The 19,677-nt window shown below is 40.9% G+C and overlaps 1 protein-coding gene across 2 annotated transcripts in view; it reads right to left on the reverse strand.

Annotated features, from left to right (window-relative positions):
• Window positions 1–16,858, reverse strand: part of ARHGEF28 (Rho guanine nucleotide exchange factor 28) — a 166,591-nt gene extending 149,733 nt beyond the window's left edge. The window contains exon 1 of one of the 2 annotated variants that reach the window (XM_081942975.1): window positions 16,682–16,858. In XM_081942975.1, the coding sequence (XP_081799101.1) occupies window positions 16,682–16,688 (7 nt within the window). In that variant the 5' untranslated portion in view covers window positions 16,689–16,858. The remainder of the gene's footprint in view (window positions 1–16,681) is intronic. The other variant, XM_081942976.1, reaches the window with a different exon arrangement.
• Window positions 16,859–19,677: the final 2,819 nt, after the last annotated feature.

Genomic DNA, 19,677 nt, shown 5'->3' on the forward strand with positions numbered 1-19,677 from the left:
TCGGGAGGCCTGCGCGATGTCCAAAACGGACATCGGTAGGGAGAGGTCGGCCAGGAGGTTAATAGAGTGGACAGGGGCTGGATCAGTGACAGGAAGAGGCAGAGGGCAGCGGCTCAACGCGTCAGCGTGAGCAATGTGGCCGCCAGGCCGGTAGGACAATGTGTAGGAGTAGGACGATAGGAATTCTGCCCAACGGGACATGCGGGGGGATAGAATGGGGGGTGTGGGACGGTCCCCTGCAATAATGCCCAGTAGGGGCTTGTGATCGGTGATCAGGGAGAAGGGGCGGCCATATAAGTAATAATGAAAACGTTTTACTCCCGCAACGGCAGCAAGAGCCTCCTTATCCAGCTGGCTGTAATTTCGCTCAGTTCTGGATAAGGTGCGGGAGTAAAAAGCTATGGGCGCTTCAGAGCCATCAGGGTACGAATGGCTAAGAACAGCCCCGACCCCAAAGGGGGAAGCGTCACAGGCCAGGGTTAGAGGTAAACGCTCGTCATACTGGGCGAGGACTGGTGGGGCAGTGAGTGAGCGCTTGACAGCCGCGAGCGCATGCGCTTCGCGGCTGGACCAGACCCATGGGGTGGAAGAGTCTAGTAAACGGTGAAGGGGTTCGGCCAGGGAAGCTTTGTGGGGAATAAAGGAGGAATAGAAATTAAGGAGGCCAAGGAAGGCTTGGAGCTCCACTTTGTTGGAAGGAGTGGGGGCGGAGAGAATGGCTTCGACCTTTGATGGGTCAGGGTGGATGCCGTTGGCATCGATGAGGAAGCCGAGGAAGGTGACAGAGGGAACGCCGAGCTGGCATTTTGAAGGTTTGAGGTGCAAGCCGGCGGAACGGAATTTTTGTAGGACCAGACGTAGGGTTTTGATGAGTTCTGATTGGTTGGGGGCGGCAATCAGAACATCATCAAAATAGGGGGTGACCCCGGGAATGCCATGGAGCAACCGCTCCATGAGTCCCTGGAAAATGCCGGGGGCCACGCTCACGCCAAACTGAAGGCGGCGACATTTGAAAGCGCCGCGGTGTGTGACGATTGTTTGCGCAAGCGCGGTCGACTCGTCGACAGGCAGTTGCTGGTACGCCTGCGCGAGGTCCAGCTTTGCGAATATGCGACCCTGGCCCAGAGTGTGCAGGACGTGCTGCACCACCGGCACAGGGTAGGGGTGTGATTGGAGGGCTTTGTTAAGTGTTGATTTGAAGTCCGCGCAGATCCTAATAGATCCGTCGGACTTCAAAGGCACGACTATGGGAGTCTCCCAGGGGGAGAAATCAACGGGTTCTAAAATGCCCTGGCCGATTAGTTTGTCCAGTTCGGCGTCGACTTTTGCTTTTAAAGCAAAGGGAAGTCGGCGGGCCTTCAAGCGGATTGGAGGAACTGACGGGTCGAGGTTGAGGGAGATAGGAGAGCCGGTATAGCAGCCTAAAGAGGGGGAGAAAACATCGGAGAAGTCGGAAAGGAGGGAGGAGATAGAGGGCGGGGTAACAGGAGGGAGGGGTGAAAGTGAGTTAACCCCAGCAATAGAAAGGCCGAGGGCCTTAAACCAGTCCAGTCCTAGAAGGGAAGCGAGGGGGTTTTTTTACAATTAGCAAGGGAAGCTTTGCCTTGCGAGAACCCAAAGAGATGTTAAAGGGTCGGCAGCCCAATAGGTCTATGACATTTCCCTGATAGTCGCGTAAGCGGCAATCAGGGGGTTGTAGATGGTGAAGTTTAACCCAAGGCAGTAAGGAGTTAAGGGTGGCCCATGACATAACGGATCGGGCCGACCCTGTGTCCACTTCCATAGGGCAGGGCACCCCCTCAATGGAGATTAGGAGGTGCAGCTTACCTCGGCCCTCCAAAGTTGAGGAGGCCGAGTCTACAAGCCATTCAGGGTAGGCTTCAGGTGGGTCCCCCACGGAGAGGGAGTGCTGACGGCGGGAAGACGTAGAAGGTGGCTGACGGGCTGGAGGAGGTTGCGGCAGAGGGCTGCGGCGGTTCTGTTGGCCGGAACGGCAAACTGCAGCGAGGTGGCCTTTCCTGCCGCATTGGTGGCACAGGGCTTGCCGGAACCTGCACTGGGAGCGTTGGTGGCGGCCGCCACAACTGAGGCACTGCCGTCCATCCCGGGTGGAGAGGGTTTGAAGGCGATCGGCAGTTTGGTCTACCTCAGCATGGAAGGTAGAAGCGGTAGATGGAGCGTAGGCAGAAGAAGGTGCCGCGTAGGGAGATGGCGGCAAGTAAGCGGCATGCGGGTGCTGACTGAGGTGGCTGAAATCCGGTGTGGATTGATCAGCCATTTCATAAGCCCTGGCATCATCTACCGCAATCTTTAGAGTTAACTCAGGGCGAGCTAGGATGCGGCGATGGAGTTTTATGTCTCGTAGCCCATAGATAAATTGTTCGAGCAACGCGTCTTCCAAGTCACTAAATTCACAGAGACTTGCCTCAGCGCGGAGAGCGGCCACGTACTGGGCAATGGTTTGGCCCTCCTTTTGAATGCACCGGCGGAAATATTGCCGCCGGGCAAAACGAGACGGGGCGGGCTCGTAGTGTTGCTTGAGGCGAGCCAGGAGTTCGTCCCAGGGCAGCGAATTGGCAGGATCGGGAGCAGCGAGAGCCCTTGCAGTGGCGAACATCTCCCTCCCGCAGTAGTTCAGGAAGATTCCGCGCTTTCGTTCCTGGGTGAGGCTGACGAGATCGTGCGCTACGAGGAAGCAGTCGAACCTCTCGAGGAACGCTTCCCAAGCCTCAGCCTCTGGCCGGAACGGCGAAAAGGCAGCATTTGAAGCCATTTGCGGCACTGTATAGGGTTCCACGTCGCCCGTCCTCGTCGCCAGTGTAGAAACCTCTCGAATGAAGAGACGGAGGCGAATATAATACAACTGTTGTTTATTGAATAAACTGACAGGAACAACACAACGAGTCGTCTGACAGCTATTTATACCAGGAGCTGTCAGACGACGAACCAATAGGGATAAAGTATTTCTCCCGCCGGCTGGCTGGTGCGCCTGGGCCAATCAGAGGATCCCTATTCTCGACTGCCCTCTGCTGGCCAGGCTCACCGGTACACAACATTGACAAGTTGCAAAATGAAACAATCATTTTTATTTCCAAGAATTCCTGTAAGCTCAAGCATTCTAGAGGCAAGGGGCTTAATGGAGGGAGGTGGGACACGTAGTATTCCAATATATATAACTGGCCGTGTCTCCCGAACGCCATCACTCTGCTAAACAAATAATTCCCTCAACACTGTTAAACTATTTACTAAGTCTACATTGCTATTACTATTAACCTTCTTGTCATTCTTATCACCCATCTCCTTCCATTTAGGATTGTATGACTGTAACTTTGTTGCTTGTATCCTTACGATTTATATTGATTCTTCCCTATGACTATCATTAAGTGTTGTACCTTATCATTCGTGATGAATGCATCTTTTCTTTTATGTACACTGAAAGCATATGCACCAAAGGCAAATTTCTTGTGTGTCCAATCATACTTGGCCAATAAAGAATTATATTCTATTCTATCCATCCAGGGGTGGATTCCGGCTTCTTCTACTGATGGTTTGCTCAGGGAGGTGCTTCGCCCACATGCGCAATCGTAAAAAAATGCTTCTGCACAGAAGCAAAAAACAAGATGGCGGTGCCTTCAGCGCCGCCGACAAAACCAGTTCAGGGGTGTGGCAAGCCAAGTTACTACCTACTTGGCCAAACCGGGCCAAACCTGTAGGAATCCACCTTTGTATCTATCTATCCTTAGGAGTCATTTTGAAGAAGAAGCCTATCCAGAAGTCATTTCCTAAGAGTAACCTCAACGTGTTCTGAAAATTCTGAATGAGGCTACTACTTTAGAAAAGTTAGCTTCCTGTTTCAATAGGAAAGGTGCTGACTTTGAATTCATTATTTAGCTTTGTTTGTTTGTTTTGTTTTGTTTGTTTTTATTGGATTTATATGCCGCCCTTCTCCCAAAGGACTCAGGGCGGCGTACAACATTAAAAAACACACATCCCAAAAGTTAAAAAGAAATTAAATACATATCCCAAAAAAAACCCACCGAATTTATAAGACAATACATTTAAAAATGAGTTAAAATTAACAGGCCAGGCCGGCTTGCTGGAAAAGCCAACTTTTTAGGGCGCATCGGAAGGACCGGAGGTCAGGGATTATGCGAAGCTCCGGGGACAGCTCATTTCAGAGGGAAGGCTCCCACAGAGAAGGCTCTCCCCCTGGGGGTCACCAGCCGACACTGTCTGGCCGACGGCACCCTGAGGAGGCCAGCTCTGTGGGATCCTACTGGACGGTGGGAGGTTACTGGTGGCAGTAGGTGGTCTCGCAGGGACCCTGGGCCTAAGCCATGGAGCGCTTTAAAGGTCATAATTAAAACCTTGAATCGCACCCGGAAAACAACCGGCAACCAGTGCAGGCCACCTAAAAGGGGTGTAACATGGGAGCACCTAGGTACCCTCATGACAACCCGCGCGGCCGCATTCTGGACCAGCTGAAGCCTCCGGGTGCTCTTCAAGGGCAGCCCCATGTAGAGAGCGTTGCAGTAGTCCAGGCGAGAAAGGACGAGGGCATGAGTGACTGTGCACAGAGCATACCGATCCAGGAAGGATCGTACCAGGTGAACCTGGTAAAAGGCCCCCCTGGTCACGGCCATCAGGTGTTCTTCTAAACTAAGCCGCGTATCCAGGAAGACTCCCAGATTGCGAGCCTTCTCTGAGGGGGCTAAAATTTCTCCCCCTATCGTCAAAGATGGAACAAGATGTACAAAGCTGTACTCTGGAAGCAAGTTCTATTTCATCGGAATTGCTTTTCTACATGATTGAGCATATTGAAGAAATTACTCACATGTAATTTCTAATCCATCACATAGGAAGCTACTATAAGAAAGAATAGGCTGTGTCAACCCTGAAGCTGACCTGACCGAAGCCATCTGGGAGTTTCAGTGTTGCCACACTGGAGCTGAGAGATAGGGAAGGGGGATTTGAGATAGTTGGACTTTGTAGCCAAAATAAAATGCTTTCTCTTGGGAACCAAGGACATTCTCACACCTGGTCATAGGAAGGAGGAGTGATGTTACCAGGCTCTGTCTCTGGTGAGACAGAGCCATGATTGGACCATGTGACTGATTGTTTTGAGAAAGTGAAAAACTTTTACTTTTAATTAGGTGAAAACTGCGGGAACCTTCAGAATCGGTGCCAATGTGATATATCTCATAAAGCTATTCTTTGAGGAAGCTACCTGGCTCGGAGTTTTGCTTGCTATGGGTCTATTACTTGGAACACTGACACATAGAATTGGTTACTGGACAGTTGCATCCGAAATGAAATTGGGTTTACATGGAAATTAAATCAATTAAGTGTTATAGGAAACAAAGATGTATTTTCTTTCATTAGGACAACCTGGGCAGCAATCATTTCCCTTGTTCTTATCACTTTGTGTGTGCCCAAGAGAAGCTGATGCATATGTAGGAGTTAGGCATTGAACAGAGAGAGATAAAGTACACAGATGCTGACTTTGTTCTCCTTTTAAAAGCATAAGGTAAAGCAGGGTTAGTCAAGGTTAATAGAAGAAGAATTGCTATGGGCAGGATTTTACAAAACAACTGATTCATTCATATAAGTAGAGTCTGGATTTAGGAGGGTGGGGGAACCTAATCATTTTCCCCAGTTGGATGTTGTTGCTTTATCCAACTATGTAAAGCCTTTATTGCTGTCCATTGATTAGATACTGAAATTTAATGATATAGATGGAGTGGATTCTGATGGACATATTTTCATGCTTTTAGAATTAAGAAATAGATTTTGGAGACAGAAAGGAATCTGAGGTATAAAACCAAAGAGCAAGACGTTTGTTTTCAAACTGTGGATTGTAATACTGTACTAACTGGGTAATTAGTTTATTAAAGCTATATAAATAAACAGTTAAACGTTTTGTAATGTCCTTCTTTCAACAAATCTACAATGAACATCTCCAGAACCTCTGGTGAAATTACTCAGAAAGTATTAGAATGTAATGAATTGCAAAACATTCTCAACATAACAAAAATTGTATTGGAAATATAAATAAGGAAGTCATTCTTGATAAATTTTTTTATTCAAGATGAATATTTTGCAAACTCATTACATCCCTTTTTGGCACAGTCTGTAATTTATACCATGCAGTGTACAATGAGTCAGGAATTACTTAAACATTTTTTCTTCCAGATAACAAAATGAACGACTATGGTTAAAAGGTATTACTACTACTGAATCTGTTTCAAGTGTTACCTTAATTACCTACAAAGATTCTCTTCTATCCATGTACTTTTCTCTTTCTAAATAATTTATTTTACCATAAAGATTTTGATCTGACAGTAGATCAAAATTGAGGTTATCTAGTTTATTCTCCACAAACAGATGCTTTTTCTACCCAACATGTCAAACAAGAAAGTATGCAATTTTTTCCCCCTTGGTCTACATTCAGGAAAAAAAATTGGTTTCACTATATTCTTACTCATCATTTTTAAGAAACAGGATAAAAGAAAGAAAAAGTTGATTAAAGGGTACTTAATCCCTTTGGTCCATAATTATTCTCAAATCAGATCAGATTCAGCTGTTAGTCTCTCTTCTCCATAGTTTAATCTCAGCTATGAAAATGGCAATGCCAGCTGCCTACAATAATTATCTGCAATCTGTATCCTACAGAAACAGATTATAAACATTAAGCCCTAGGAAGAAAGAAAGTACTACTTATATACCAAACATCTAAGTACAAAAGAGTTCAAATTACTGTCTAGCTGCCTTTAAATTCTAGAAGGTCTAGTCTCAATCCAGGGAGTGCCAGTTTGGAAAGGCTGCTATAATATCACTTTCTAGCTTGTGCTTTATTAAAACACTTTGCTCAAGATATGCCTCTACCCTTATGATGCTTTTTGTTTATACTTGGTGAAAGGCTCCAACAAAAGTCCATAAAAGTAAAATAATTTTTAAGGCTGCTTGCTCTTGGAATTCAGGTTTAAATAGCCATTCTTCTTGTCAAAAGGCAATTTATCAGACTGCAGAAAATATGAAGGCAAGAGGTTATCTCAGAACACTTCCAGTAATTACAAAATGATCCTCAGCACACTATATTTCAATGGATCTTATTCTTATGTCCCAAAATCTTCTTTATAGTATTTCAGTCTGCTTCTTTGAACTGTTTATAGCAGATTGTGTACAAGAATTAGACATTCCAAAGATTATGAACTACAACTTCCAACATTCCCCAAAACATGGTTGATTGTGTAAGATGCTGGGAATTTGAATTCAGAATTTGTTGTTGTTAGTTGCAAAGTCGTGTCCAACCCATCGTGACCCCATGGACAACATTCCTCCAGGCCTTCCTGTCTTCTACCATCCCCCGGAGCCCATTTAAGCTCATGCTGATTACTTCAGTGACTCCATCCAGCCACCTCATTCTCTGTTATCCTTCTTCTTTTGCTCTCTGTCACCCTTCTTCTTTTGCCCTCAATCTTTCCCAGCATTAGGCTCTTTTCCAGTGAGTCCTTCCTTCTCATTAGGTGGCCAGAGTAATTGAGTTTCATCTTCAGGATCTGGCCTTCTAAAGAGCAGTCAGGGTTGATCTCCTCTAGGACTGACTGGTTTGATTGCCTTGCAGTCCAAATGACTCGCAGGAGTCTTCTCAAGCACCATGGGTCAAAGACCTCAATTTTTTCGCGCTCAGCCTTCCTTATGGTCCACACTTTCATGTACCAAAGTCATTTAAATGTGCGTTTTCAATGACAGCAGTGGTTATCCAAATGTGAAGTAGAGTGTTTTTTCCAGTCTACCTGAGCATTTTGTAAGGTCTCCACATTAGAAATATGCTACTAGTGCTCAACCACAAACTAATAATCCTTAACCAAAGCAGGTATGTTTAATCCGTAACTCATTCAATACCACTAGAAACCTGTCAACACGATTAGATGCTTGTCTGCCCAAACATATTCTAAACACATCCTGGAGTGAAAAGATATGTGACAGCTATCCTTATATCACCCCTAGCAGGTATTAAGCTAAGCAGTATCTCAAGCATCAAGCATCCTAGAGAACATCCTCAGTCTTCCATGCAGAAGGATAGCCACAGCCATTGTTTTAGAAAACGTTCATTATTTCCTTTCAATAAGCCCTGGTAGAATCCCATGTTAATGGTATTTCCTGAAACGGACGTGCAACAGGACACATAATTGATCCTCTTTGACTTCCTGCTCTTGTACAAGATCTTGTTAATATCATAAGCAGTAATGTTAGCCCAATTTGAGTACTGTAGATTGTGAACATGAACAGAAGAAGCATCTTAAAATGGCGAATTGTCTCAAAGATGAGGCAAAATGTAAGGTTTTTTTTCTTCTTCTTCTTCCTGGAGGAAGGAGGAGGCACTGGATTATGTTCATTGTGATGCATTGTGTACATCAGAACCTGCATATTAAAAAAAAAAATCCCCACAGCAAAAGCCTTCATTGAATTATCTCGGCTAGCCCGAAAGTGAAAAACAAAGGCATTGTGTAAACATGGTAAATTGTTTTAATAGAAATGGGGATTTTGTTAACAATTGCTTTAGCTTGCATGCCTTTAAAATGAATCAGATTAAGCAGAGAACATAACATAAAATAATGCTGGCAAAGTGATGGTTGGGCACACAAATTAACTTTATTTTTTCTTCTTCTCTCTATCAGAAAGATTCATGCTGCTATTGTTTGAACACACAGCAGCATCGAGCACCTGCCAACTGCTTTGTAAATCCAAAAATGGAAAAACAAATATTTTAATACCACACAACACAAATAGCTCAATGTATTCAATATACAGTATTAAAGAATCCATGCAGTCAGAGAAAAACCTGAAATCTGTGTATGGACAGAATTCAATATGCATAACTGAATAAGTAAAATGAATAAGTAAAAACTATTGCTTGTGACAAACAGGACACAAAATAATGTACAATTAAGGCTAAAGAACTACTTCTATGGGATCTTTCACCTTTTAAATTAGAACAATACATTCTGTGTCGCAGCCTAATTTTTACAGTAGGTTTGATTTCATGTGTTGGTTTTTCATGTGATATGACCAGATTTATTTATTTTTTGCAAGCATGCCTCTGAGCATTACAAAAATGAAAACTGGGGCAATATAATCCAGTGCTTTGTTTGTCATTATGCCTACTTTTCAATGGGAAAAAAATATTAAAATAAGTTAGAATGGTAAGGAGAATTGAGCAGGGCAGGGGAGTGAGAGAACAACTTTACCAACTTGCCTTCTTGGACTGGACATGCTACCATTGGAAACTCTTCTGTGAGAAAATCCAGAACGTGATTTCAAAATTCCTAATATACTCTTCAGTTTCATACATATCCCAAGCCCAGATACATGTATATTTGCATATTTTGCATCATTTTTTTTACCTTATGTGGAACAATCATACTTTCCTATTGACTTGTCAAGCAGACAGCTTAACCCAAAGACAGGGACTCTTCAAAACAATTTTGCTAAATTTTCAAAAGAAGTTCTTCTAAGCCAGTCAAACTGGCTCTCATCTACTTCCTGTTTGACACCTCTGTTAAGTAGCTAATACAATGCAACTTGTGTAAACAGATGTAGTGGTGACAAATGCACTGTTCTTCAGTTTTTTCCGAACCTATACTCCAGTCTAAAGCATAGGACCAATTTTATTTTTTAGCCTAATGTTTAATTCATTTCATCTTCCTCAACAAATTAAATTTGAATCAGATCAGAATCTTATTCCAACCCAATCCACTTACATATCATAAACAGCACCCAAAACATGTCTGAAGAGTAAATATTGAATGAATGAAAGTTTCAGAGCCAAACACAGCACACAGAACCATGATGCCCACAAACATCTGAATCCAGATGTAAAAGAGTGCAGGAACAACAAATGGTAGTTTGCCAACTCCATAATTCTAATCATGGTCTAATGAAGTATGAGCATGTCAGAATTATAGGAAGGGAAGAAGCAAAGTAAACCTTATTTATTTCTCTACTTTGTACACAACAATATGAAGATTCTAAGTTGACCTGTCTTGATACTACAGTGACAGATTAACTTCTCTACCACCTGCACTTAATGCTCCAATATCTCTCAACCACTAACTATATGGGCTAAAGATGGAGAACATATCAACTTATTTGCATACAAAGATTGCAGCTTAACCTTGACCCAATCTCCTTTGCAGCCAAACAAACTTTTTGTCCTACCTTCTGCAACTTATTTTTTGAAGCAGCATTACAGTAAAAGTTGATTAAGAAGCTGGAAGACTACCTCTTTGTGGTTGGGACATACATATTAATTTTAAAATCTCACCCAGTCCTATAGTAATGCATTAACTACAAGTTCCAGTCATCATTTTTATTGGCTTTCAACAGAAGTTGTACACTTTGTTCTAAGTTTGGTTGCAGTTCTATATACTGTAGGCAATAGTTAAATCTCTACTGTACTTCTACAAGGCATGCTTGATGGGGTGTCCCTAAAAGCCATCTTGATATTTCAAGGAGATCACTGGTGCTCAAAGAACTAGCAAAAAACCACAGTTTTTAATTTAATTTTATTTTATCCAATTAATGTTCATGAATCATGGTTATTTATTGTTTTATTTTATTAAAAGTCTTCCTGTAGCACTTTAAATTTTTTAAAAAAAGTTAAGCTGCTTATAATCAAACGATGTGATCAAAAAGCAAGATAAAAAGAGAACAGAGTAAAAATAAAAATAATCTTTATTTACTGATGGGAAGACCAACATATAAAGATGTATTTTTAGGAACTGTCTAAAATATATAAATATGGGAGGGAACCAGCACTTTCAGAGAAGGGAGATCGTTCCATATAGTAATATTGTCTCAGAAAGGATGTCTTTCCCTTGATGCGAACCAGCATTCTGCCACTCACAGGATGGAGAATTGGACCACCCTTGAAGATGTAGGCAGCTACAAAACTGATCAAGTTAAGGCACTTTGGGGGGTTTGTTCATTTATATCCCACCTTTCACCCAGGAGCTGATGGAAGCATATACAGCTCTATCTTCTATTTTCCCCTCAACAAGTCTGTAGATAAGTTGGGCTTAGAGAAAATCCCCTAGAGAGTTTTCACAGCTGAGGGCAGAGCAGAACTTGGGCTTCAACTCTTCATCCAACATTTAACCACTACATCACATTGGATCTTTTGCCTTAGTCTCACTTCCTTTTACGTTAATTTGACTTTGGCCTGCCAGGTTGTATATGATTCCAAGCACACATTATTTGCATGTATACATTTACAGATTTAGCACACATTTAGAGATAATTGTTCTCTCAAAACATTTACTTACTTATTCCCTTAATTCGATTTTGGCACTGCTCAACTCTACAGCAACTCACACTCGTGCTACCATGGGGAAGACTGACTGATCTATGTGCTAGCTCAAATTGCTGGCCAAATACTAATTCTAGAAGGAGTAAGGTTCCTATGCACACATGCATAGCATGCTCTCTCTATATATATTTGCATTTACACATACACATATGCTTTAAACTGGACTTCAGTTTCAGCTAAAGGATGCCTTAAGCTAGGAATTTGTTTTCCTTCAAGTACAAGGCCTTTTCTATTATGAACAGCCTCCCAAAATGACAAAACATGAGTCAATCTTATTTCATTTTAGGCATGTGCTGGATGCATTCTTCTTTACCTTAGTATTCAGCATTTTATGCTTGCATTGCTTTATTACTCATCACAAGTATCCACAAATATCAATATTTTAATATAGATTAATGTTTTGTTGCTTTATATCTTTACAATTATTTTAATATCATAGAATAGATTATAGGCATTATTCAGGTATGCCTTTTCCCCTATATATTCTTATACTAAAGAGTTTTTATTATTTCACTAAATGTACTGGAGATGCACAGCATAACCGGAAGTATCAAAATGTTTCAAACATAGCAAACATTTAGAAGACTATTTTCTGAAATATAATTAATTCATGGCTGCTGTTCAGAGATGGAGAAATTAAATCTCCATGTGGAATGGCAGTCCAAATCCAACTCTTACTTCCTACTATGCTCAAAATTGAATTTTAAAAACTTTTTCTATCTAATCTTGGCTGTACTCGGCTATCACATCCTATAGTGGTAAATACCAATAATTAGCAATACATAGGTTAAAACAGTACTTTATGTTCTAGTACAACAAACTGATTTTTTTCCAAAAGAAATTCTACGATTTTGAGAGGGGGGGAAACTCTTTGTGAAACTTTTAGGGTGTGAAAAAAGCAGAGAAGTATACTTTTATTAAACATAGCCCTCTTCTCCCCAAGTCATATTTTCCTCATTATAGTCCAGCTTTATCTAATCATTATTTTCATTGTCCATTTCTATAACTTTTCCAAACCCTAAGACATTCTTTTAGGAACAGAGTAACCTAACCAATATATGTGTGTGTGTGTGTGTGTGTTGTATTTGTGCTGATGGCTGGATGGTCTTCTGTAATGAGCCGAAGGACAGAAAGGGGGAGTAGTGAGCTCCCTCCCATATTTGGGCATACCAGGGGTTGTAACACAAATACATACATACATACATACATACATACATACATACATACATACATACATGTTGTATTTGTACTGATAAATAAATAAAGGGAGACTAGTATAGATCTATTTCGAGCTAATTAGCTCTCATCAGCTAGCCATACCCTTACTGGGATTTGAACCTGGGCTGTATTATATCTTAGGCAGGAGTTTTAGCCACTAAGCCACAGGCTCGCCTCCTTATCAGTTGAGCCAGGGAAATAGGTATGTATTTGTGTTACAACCCCTGGTATGCCTAAATATGGGAGGAAGGTCACTACTCCCTCTTTCTGTCCTTCGGCTCATCACAGAAGACCATGCAGGCAGAAAACCATATTTTTATTTTTAATGTTGCCTTTTTATATTTGTGTTGTATTTGTACTGATAAATAAATAAAGGGAGACTAGTATAGATCTATTTCAAGCTAATTAGCTCTCATGGTTTTCTGCCTGCATGGTCTTCTGTGATGAGCCGAAGGACAGAAAGAGGGAGTAGTGACCTTCTTCCCATATTTAGGCATACCAGGGGTTGTAACACAAATACATACATACATACATACATACATACATACATACATACATACATATATATATATATATATATATATATATATATATATATATAACTGCATATGCATAGATATGTACACAAAGAAACATTCACTTATAGCATTATGATATTATTATTTTAATTTCTAGTCTTTTTTTCTAATATTTTTCCATATTGCTGGATCATTTTTGAACGCAGAGATGATTGCTTTTATTTAGTTTGGAACACAATCCTCAAACCTCTTTGATAGTAGTTACAGCCACTTTGTGTAACTATCTTAGCAATCCTCACAGGATTGTTGTGGCGAAAATATGAAGAAGAAAGAGTAGGAAGTAAATGTGCCATCTTGAGTTATTTATTAAAAAGGTAGAATAAAAATTAAATAAAACCTTTCACTGTTTACTTTGTGACACTGTCCCTATTTCCTACCACTGTATTTGTTTCCATGCCCAATTTTATCTTTATTTTTTCCCCCACATTTCTTCTAGGTTTAAATTATGCTTCTCGGGGTCAGCACACTAGGCCTCACTTCATGTAAGCAGACTCTCTGGGGAATCTTATAGCCACATTTTATCATAATTACAACAGAAGATTACATTAAGAATCTCAAATTATTCCGGTTTCTGTCTTCTAAAACTAAGCATTTGAGGGAGATATTTTTACTTCCAAAACTTTCACTAATCTGTATAGAAACTCAAGTTTTATCAAACAAACAGGACTCAAATTTAAATAGCATTTACAAGCCAACAAAGAAAAGCACTCTTGGTCCACTTTGAGAGAAAAGGGACTTGATGAGCAGGTTATGCATTTAAAAGGTCTTTTTACTGAGGGAATTCGGTTTGATGTTTTCCTCCATCACCTTCACTGCCAAGTACAGTGGCAGCAATTCCCATTTACACGTTAATATACTGTAACATCATCTTACCCTTAAAATGGCAAGGCTGAGTGAATAGATGCCGAGAGAATTTACATAGCATTTAAGTAATGAAGCTCTAAAGCTATAGACTATATGTAATAGTTTTATGCAGCCAATTCCTTTAAAAAGCATGCAACCTTATTCTATCACTTGCTTTGTTCCATCCACGGACAATCTGATTGTTATTTCTATTTTGGTTACAAAATATCTCAAATCACTAGGCAAATCCCAGTCTGTCTAGGAGATTATCCCAAATGTTCAACTATATGCATGAATTTTTTATTTGATGTTTATTTGGTTAAAACTTATTTTATTGCATTTAATTGTTGTAAACCTTCCTGAAATCAGTTTATAGCAGAGACATGAAAAGATAGATTTATTTTCCTCAACAAGCACATAGACTTGCTAATAAAGGTTCACTGCTGCCCCTCTTCTAGGTATTTTTAAAACAAAACCATTATTTTATTAATATAGCTTGCATATAATCTGAAGCAATGAACACATTTTGCATTCCCTACTTCTTTAGACAGGCAGAGCACAAAATGTACCGTAACTCATGTCTCCACCATGAGTGCAAAAGTCCAGCTAATGATACAATTTCTTCCCTTCCAATTAAATGTAGGAGGACACTTATTCACTCACATACCATTAATTTCAGCAGATGTAAAAAAAAAGGAGCCACAGTCCTTCAAAAGACCTACTTGATGGACCTCACTATGAGAATACTCTGGAGCAACTCTTAACTGGAAAAAAACAAGACCACTTGGTCACTCACACAAAGCTGTTATCAGCAATCTCCGACTCTACTGAATTTCTATATTGATTGCTTCCGTAATTCTTATACATGTGGAAATGAAATTGCCAATATTCTCCAAACTGGAGAAGAAGATCAAATCCAAATGCAATATGAGGCTTCCTGAAAATAGGTGATTTTTCTGTGCTTCTTCATCAGAGCAATTAAATGATGCAACCACACATAATACATACATGAAACAAAGCAGATGCTAATCAGCAAGGTGCAAGCCCTAGCAGTGACTCATATGGGGTTATAGTAAGCCTTCTTCTGGGGAGCTGAAACACCTCTATGTTTTTGTGTCAGGTGTCACTTATTGACACCTGACACAAAGAACTAGCTGGAGCAATCACCCTACCAGACAAGATAAGAGAACTAAGTATAACAAGCAGTAAAGTATACAACTTCTTTTATGTTACCGGAGTCTTTATTTTCTCTACAACAAATAACAAAGCAATTTGAAGAATTATAAGCTTCCACTGAAGGTCAACCATGAGGATATGACAAAAATGCTGCAGTTTAGAACTGTTTTATTTTGTTCATTGTTTGTTGTATTTTTATACTGGAACGCTATGCAAAATCCTTTACGTTAATACTGTATGTCACAGTAACAAGAAAAGGTGGTAAACTATGCTAAGAAAACTTTATAAAATGTACTTAGCAAAATTAAACATTTGATTTCCCCCACAATCCAGGTTGACAAATGAAAACTGCATCCCACAGGGCTGAAGTCCTCACAAAAATGCCTTTAGAAATCAAGGAGGATGTGGCAAAAGGAATCAGTTCTGATTTTCTAACAAATATGACACAATGCAGCGGGGAGATAGGGAATTGGTTTACAAATATATAGTTTCCTTTTGTCCTCTTAAAAGTTTGTTGTATTTCAACTGATTGCACTATAAAAATAATGGAAACCTACCTCGGTCCTCTCTTTTTTTTTAAGTCAGCGGTTTCCAAACATGAACTGATTTTCAGGTATGCCTAAGGCAGATAGCATAGGTGAAACAGGCATGAATTTCATTGTGAAATCAAGTTTAACATGTTTTAGGGCACCAGTGCAGACAAGTCCTAAATCACACCTATTCTACTACATTTCAATTAAGGACTTGCTCTTGTGCTAAAGGTAGAAAATGGCTGCTGTAACACAAGCCTCTGAGTCACACAGAGCTCCTTACTGGGAAATACAGAAAAGTAAACATTGGTACCCGGTGTGGTTTAAATAATAACAATACCGCTTCTGCTTGAGAATGGGTAACTTTATGAGATCTGCCTCTTAAAGAAATTCATAGAAATGCATTTAAGACTTGAACTTGCACCAAACTTTTCGCTGTGGCCCAAATGGAAAAGTAATGTTTTTCAGGCCACACAGAAAACCTTGTTTGCAAATGCAAATCCCGCTAGCCTACAACAATACGGTTGATCTAAACTTGATAAAAGAGCTTTGTTCCCTTTGCCCCGGGTTTCCACGTTCAATATGGTACCCAATCTTAAGACCGAACGAAGTCAAAGCAGGCAACTAAGCCCCTCGTCTAATTGTGGGAAGAGCCTCTTCTCCCCCCCCCCCTCCTTCAAAGACGCCAGGTGAGCCTTTTTCCAGAAGCGCTTTCTCACAATAGCCAGACCTGCACCTGCTGGATCAGTGTTGTTCGAAGCAAAGTTATTCTTTCACCAAAGAAAAGTTGGAAGGAGGTTTCAAGGCGGAATCTGGATAAATCGTCCATCGGTTAAAAAGGAAAGGCAGAAGCCTCCCTGCATCCCAACGAACCTCTCCTTCGCTCCCGCCTCCCCCCCCCCCCAAGCACGATTCCCGGTTCTATGAGAAAACGGAGCCACATTTCGTCGCACCGGCGACGTTACCTGTCATTTCGAAGCGGGGGTCTCCGATGCGGAGCCGGGGCCGCAGCGCTTCGCCAGCCCCGCAAAAGCAAGTAGCGCGCGCCCTCGGAGTCCCCGGCTGCCTGGCTCCGTCGCCGGCTGCTGCTCTCGCCACCTCGGGGGCTCCCGGCTGCCTGGCGGGGCGGAGCTTCCCACTCAGAGACTTGTTGCTACTGAGCGCAAGCAAAAGACGCCCCAAGCGGTGAAAAGGAGTGGCCGGGCAGGCCGCTCCTTTGACGACTCGCCCGTTCGGTCTCTGGCGTGTGAAAGAGCCCTCGCTTCTCCACGGGGAGCCGGCGTTCCGTGGAGGCTTCGTCGGAGAGGGAGGGAGGGAGCGACCTCCAGCGGATCCCGGCGGGTAGAGTGGGGGACCAGACGCGGATCTACTCCGCCGGGGACCGCCAAAAATCGAAGTCGCGCGGCTAGTCTAAAGATTGTGGTCGAAAAAGATGGGGAAACGGGAATGGAGACTTTTTCCTAGGCCCTATTCAGACGGAGGAACCAGCAGACAGAGCCTGATGCAGAAGGACTAATTTAATTCGTTGAGACTATGTCCAGTATGTTAATCTAAAATGTAGCTAGTTTATGACCTGGGGGTTGTGTGAATTCAGCTTGTTAGGCTGATAGGATAGGATAGGGTAGGGTAGGGTAGGGTAGGATAGGATTCTTTATTAGACACACAAGGAATTTGGTGCATATGCTCTCACTGTACATAAAAGGAAAAATACATTCATCAAGAATCATAAGATACAACACTTAGTGATAGTCACAGGTTACTAATAAGCAAACAAATCATACTAGGAAACAAACAGAATTCTGAGCCTGAGGGCTAGTGTGTTATATACTAAGAGCCAACATATAATGGCCATATTTCTCGTTCAAAAAATAAAATGAATCAGTTAAAATGTAGAAAAGAATTTAAGTTTTAAGTCCCCCCTGTACCATGGAGCTACATTTGCTTTTTTTCCCCTGATTCCTGATTTAGTGAACAAAAAAGAACAAAATTAAAGAGTACCCTGGATGTAACAAGAAAAATTGGGAAGTCAATTACTTTTATGTATCTGAGCATTCAATCTTAAAGTTGTCTTCCTTCCTTTCTCACTCCCTACATATTGGTTCTACATATAGAAATTAGCTGTGTTGATCAGGGCAATGAACAGTGCCTTCTTTTTTAGCCTTTATTTTTTTTAAGTGCACACATTTTGATAGATTATTTAATCAAAGTTGCAGAAGAATAAAGATACAAAAAGCAATGTAGAGATGAAACAACTAAAAAAATGAGTGGACTTGATGCAAGACTCTAGGACAAGGTTCTGAGTAAATTAGTCCTTTAACAATAGTATAGAGCTTTAAAGTTTCTTGCCACCAGGTAGAATTTGCTACATATCTACTGTAGTTAATCTTTTGTATAAAACTGCCCTGGACCTATTACACAAAATGGGGGGGGGGGAGGAGGAGATGCCAGGAAAGAATCAGAAAAAAACTAATTTGGCTTCATATCTCCTAAATACTCCATAACATCCTTTGGACAGAAAGAGGTTTATATTTTAGAAATGGTGGGAGAGAAAATCACATTGAATATCATTATGCAGATAATAAATTTAAAATACAAATACAGAAATTCCCAAAATGAAGTTAAATTCTCTGTAATATTAGAAGATTATCCTTGGTGCTCTCAGAGCTTGGTTGTTTTCTTGCATCTTAGTGCTCAAGAATAAGTATTCAAAACAACTAACACCTAAATAGTTTCTAGGTTGTTCTGTTGACTGAGGCAGATACAGCTGCCAAATAATTCCAATGCAACATAACCGGCAAAAATTGTTCGTTCTCGGGATTGCAAGAACTGACACAGATTGTATAACATGCAAAATTTTCATGGTAAAGCTTTACTACCACTCTGGTGTAATAATAACATAGATGAAACTTCTGTAACAAATCACATATTTTGGACACTTTGAACCTCCTCCCCAACTTGGCTTTCAGAATAATTTATGAATTAAGAAACTTATTAGCCTTTTTACTATTAAAGCAAGTAAGTCACAAGAGGATGTTTAAAGATCTTCCTCATTATGAAAATGACTGCCTTGGGTGCTTACTATTGATTTAGCAATTCTAATCAGAGCTACTAATGAAATAATATAAATTATACTTGGAAGGAGATTCAAATTAGGCAAACCTAGTAGAAGTTTTGTGACACCCTAAACAATTCATTACATATATATTTCATACATAGATAGAATAACAAGAGTTGGAAGGCACCTTGGAGGTCTTCTAGCCCAATCCCCTACTCAAGAAGGAAACCCTATATACCATTTCAGATAAATGGTTGTCCAATCTCTTCTTAAAAACCTCCAGTGTTGGAGCATTCACAACGTCTGGAGGGAAGTCGTTCCATTGGTGAATTTTTGTCACTGTAAGAAAATTTCTCCTTAGTTCTAGAATGGTTCTGTCCTTGATTAATTTCCATTCATTGCTTCTTCTTCTGCCTTCAGGTGCTTTGGATAATAAGTTGACCACATCTTCTTTGTGGCAACACCCTAGATATTGGAACATTGTTATGATGTTAGTCCTAATCCTCCTTTTCATTAAACTAGACATAGTTAATTCCTGCAACCTTTTCATTTGTTTTAGCCACCAGTCCATAAGAGATTTGGCCAACAACCTCACTTATATGGAATGATATCCTAAACTGGCAGCTAAATACACTCTTGGCTGCAGTAAGAAAAAGACATTATTTCTTTTTAGTTTAAGTAAATAGTTTTATAATTTGATTTACTGCTAAGATGAACACTGAAGGTATTAATAAGTTGGAACCATACTTTTGGAAGGAGCAATTTAGACCATAAGATCCAAATATTTATTCAGTGCAAAAGTTAAAATGAAAGCATCTCAAAAATATGGTTGTTTAGCCCCTACTTAAGCAGATTCTGTGAAGGAAAGTTTAGCATCTCTCTCTGAGTATACTGTTGAACTGATAG

Source organism: Natrix helvetica (genome assembly GCF_964273705.1).
Source record: "Natrix helvetica genome assembly, chromosome: 2".
Classification (NCBI taxonomy): Eukaryota; Metazoa; Chordata; class Lepidosauria; order Squamata; family Natricidae; genus Natrix; species Natrix helvetica.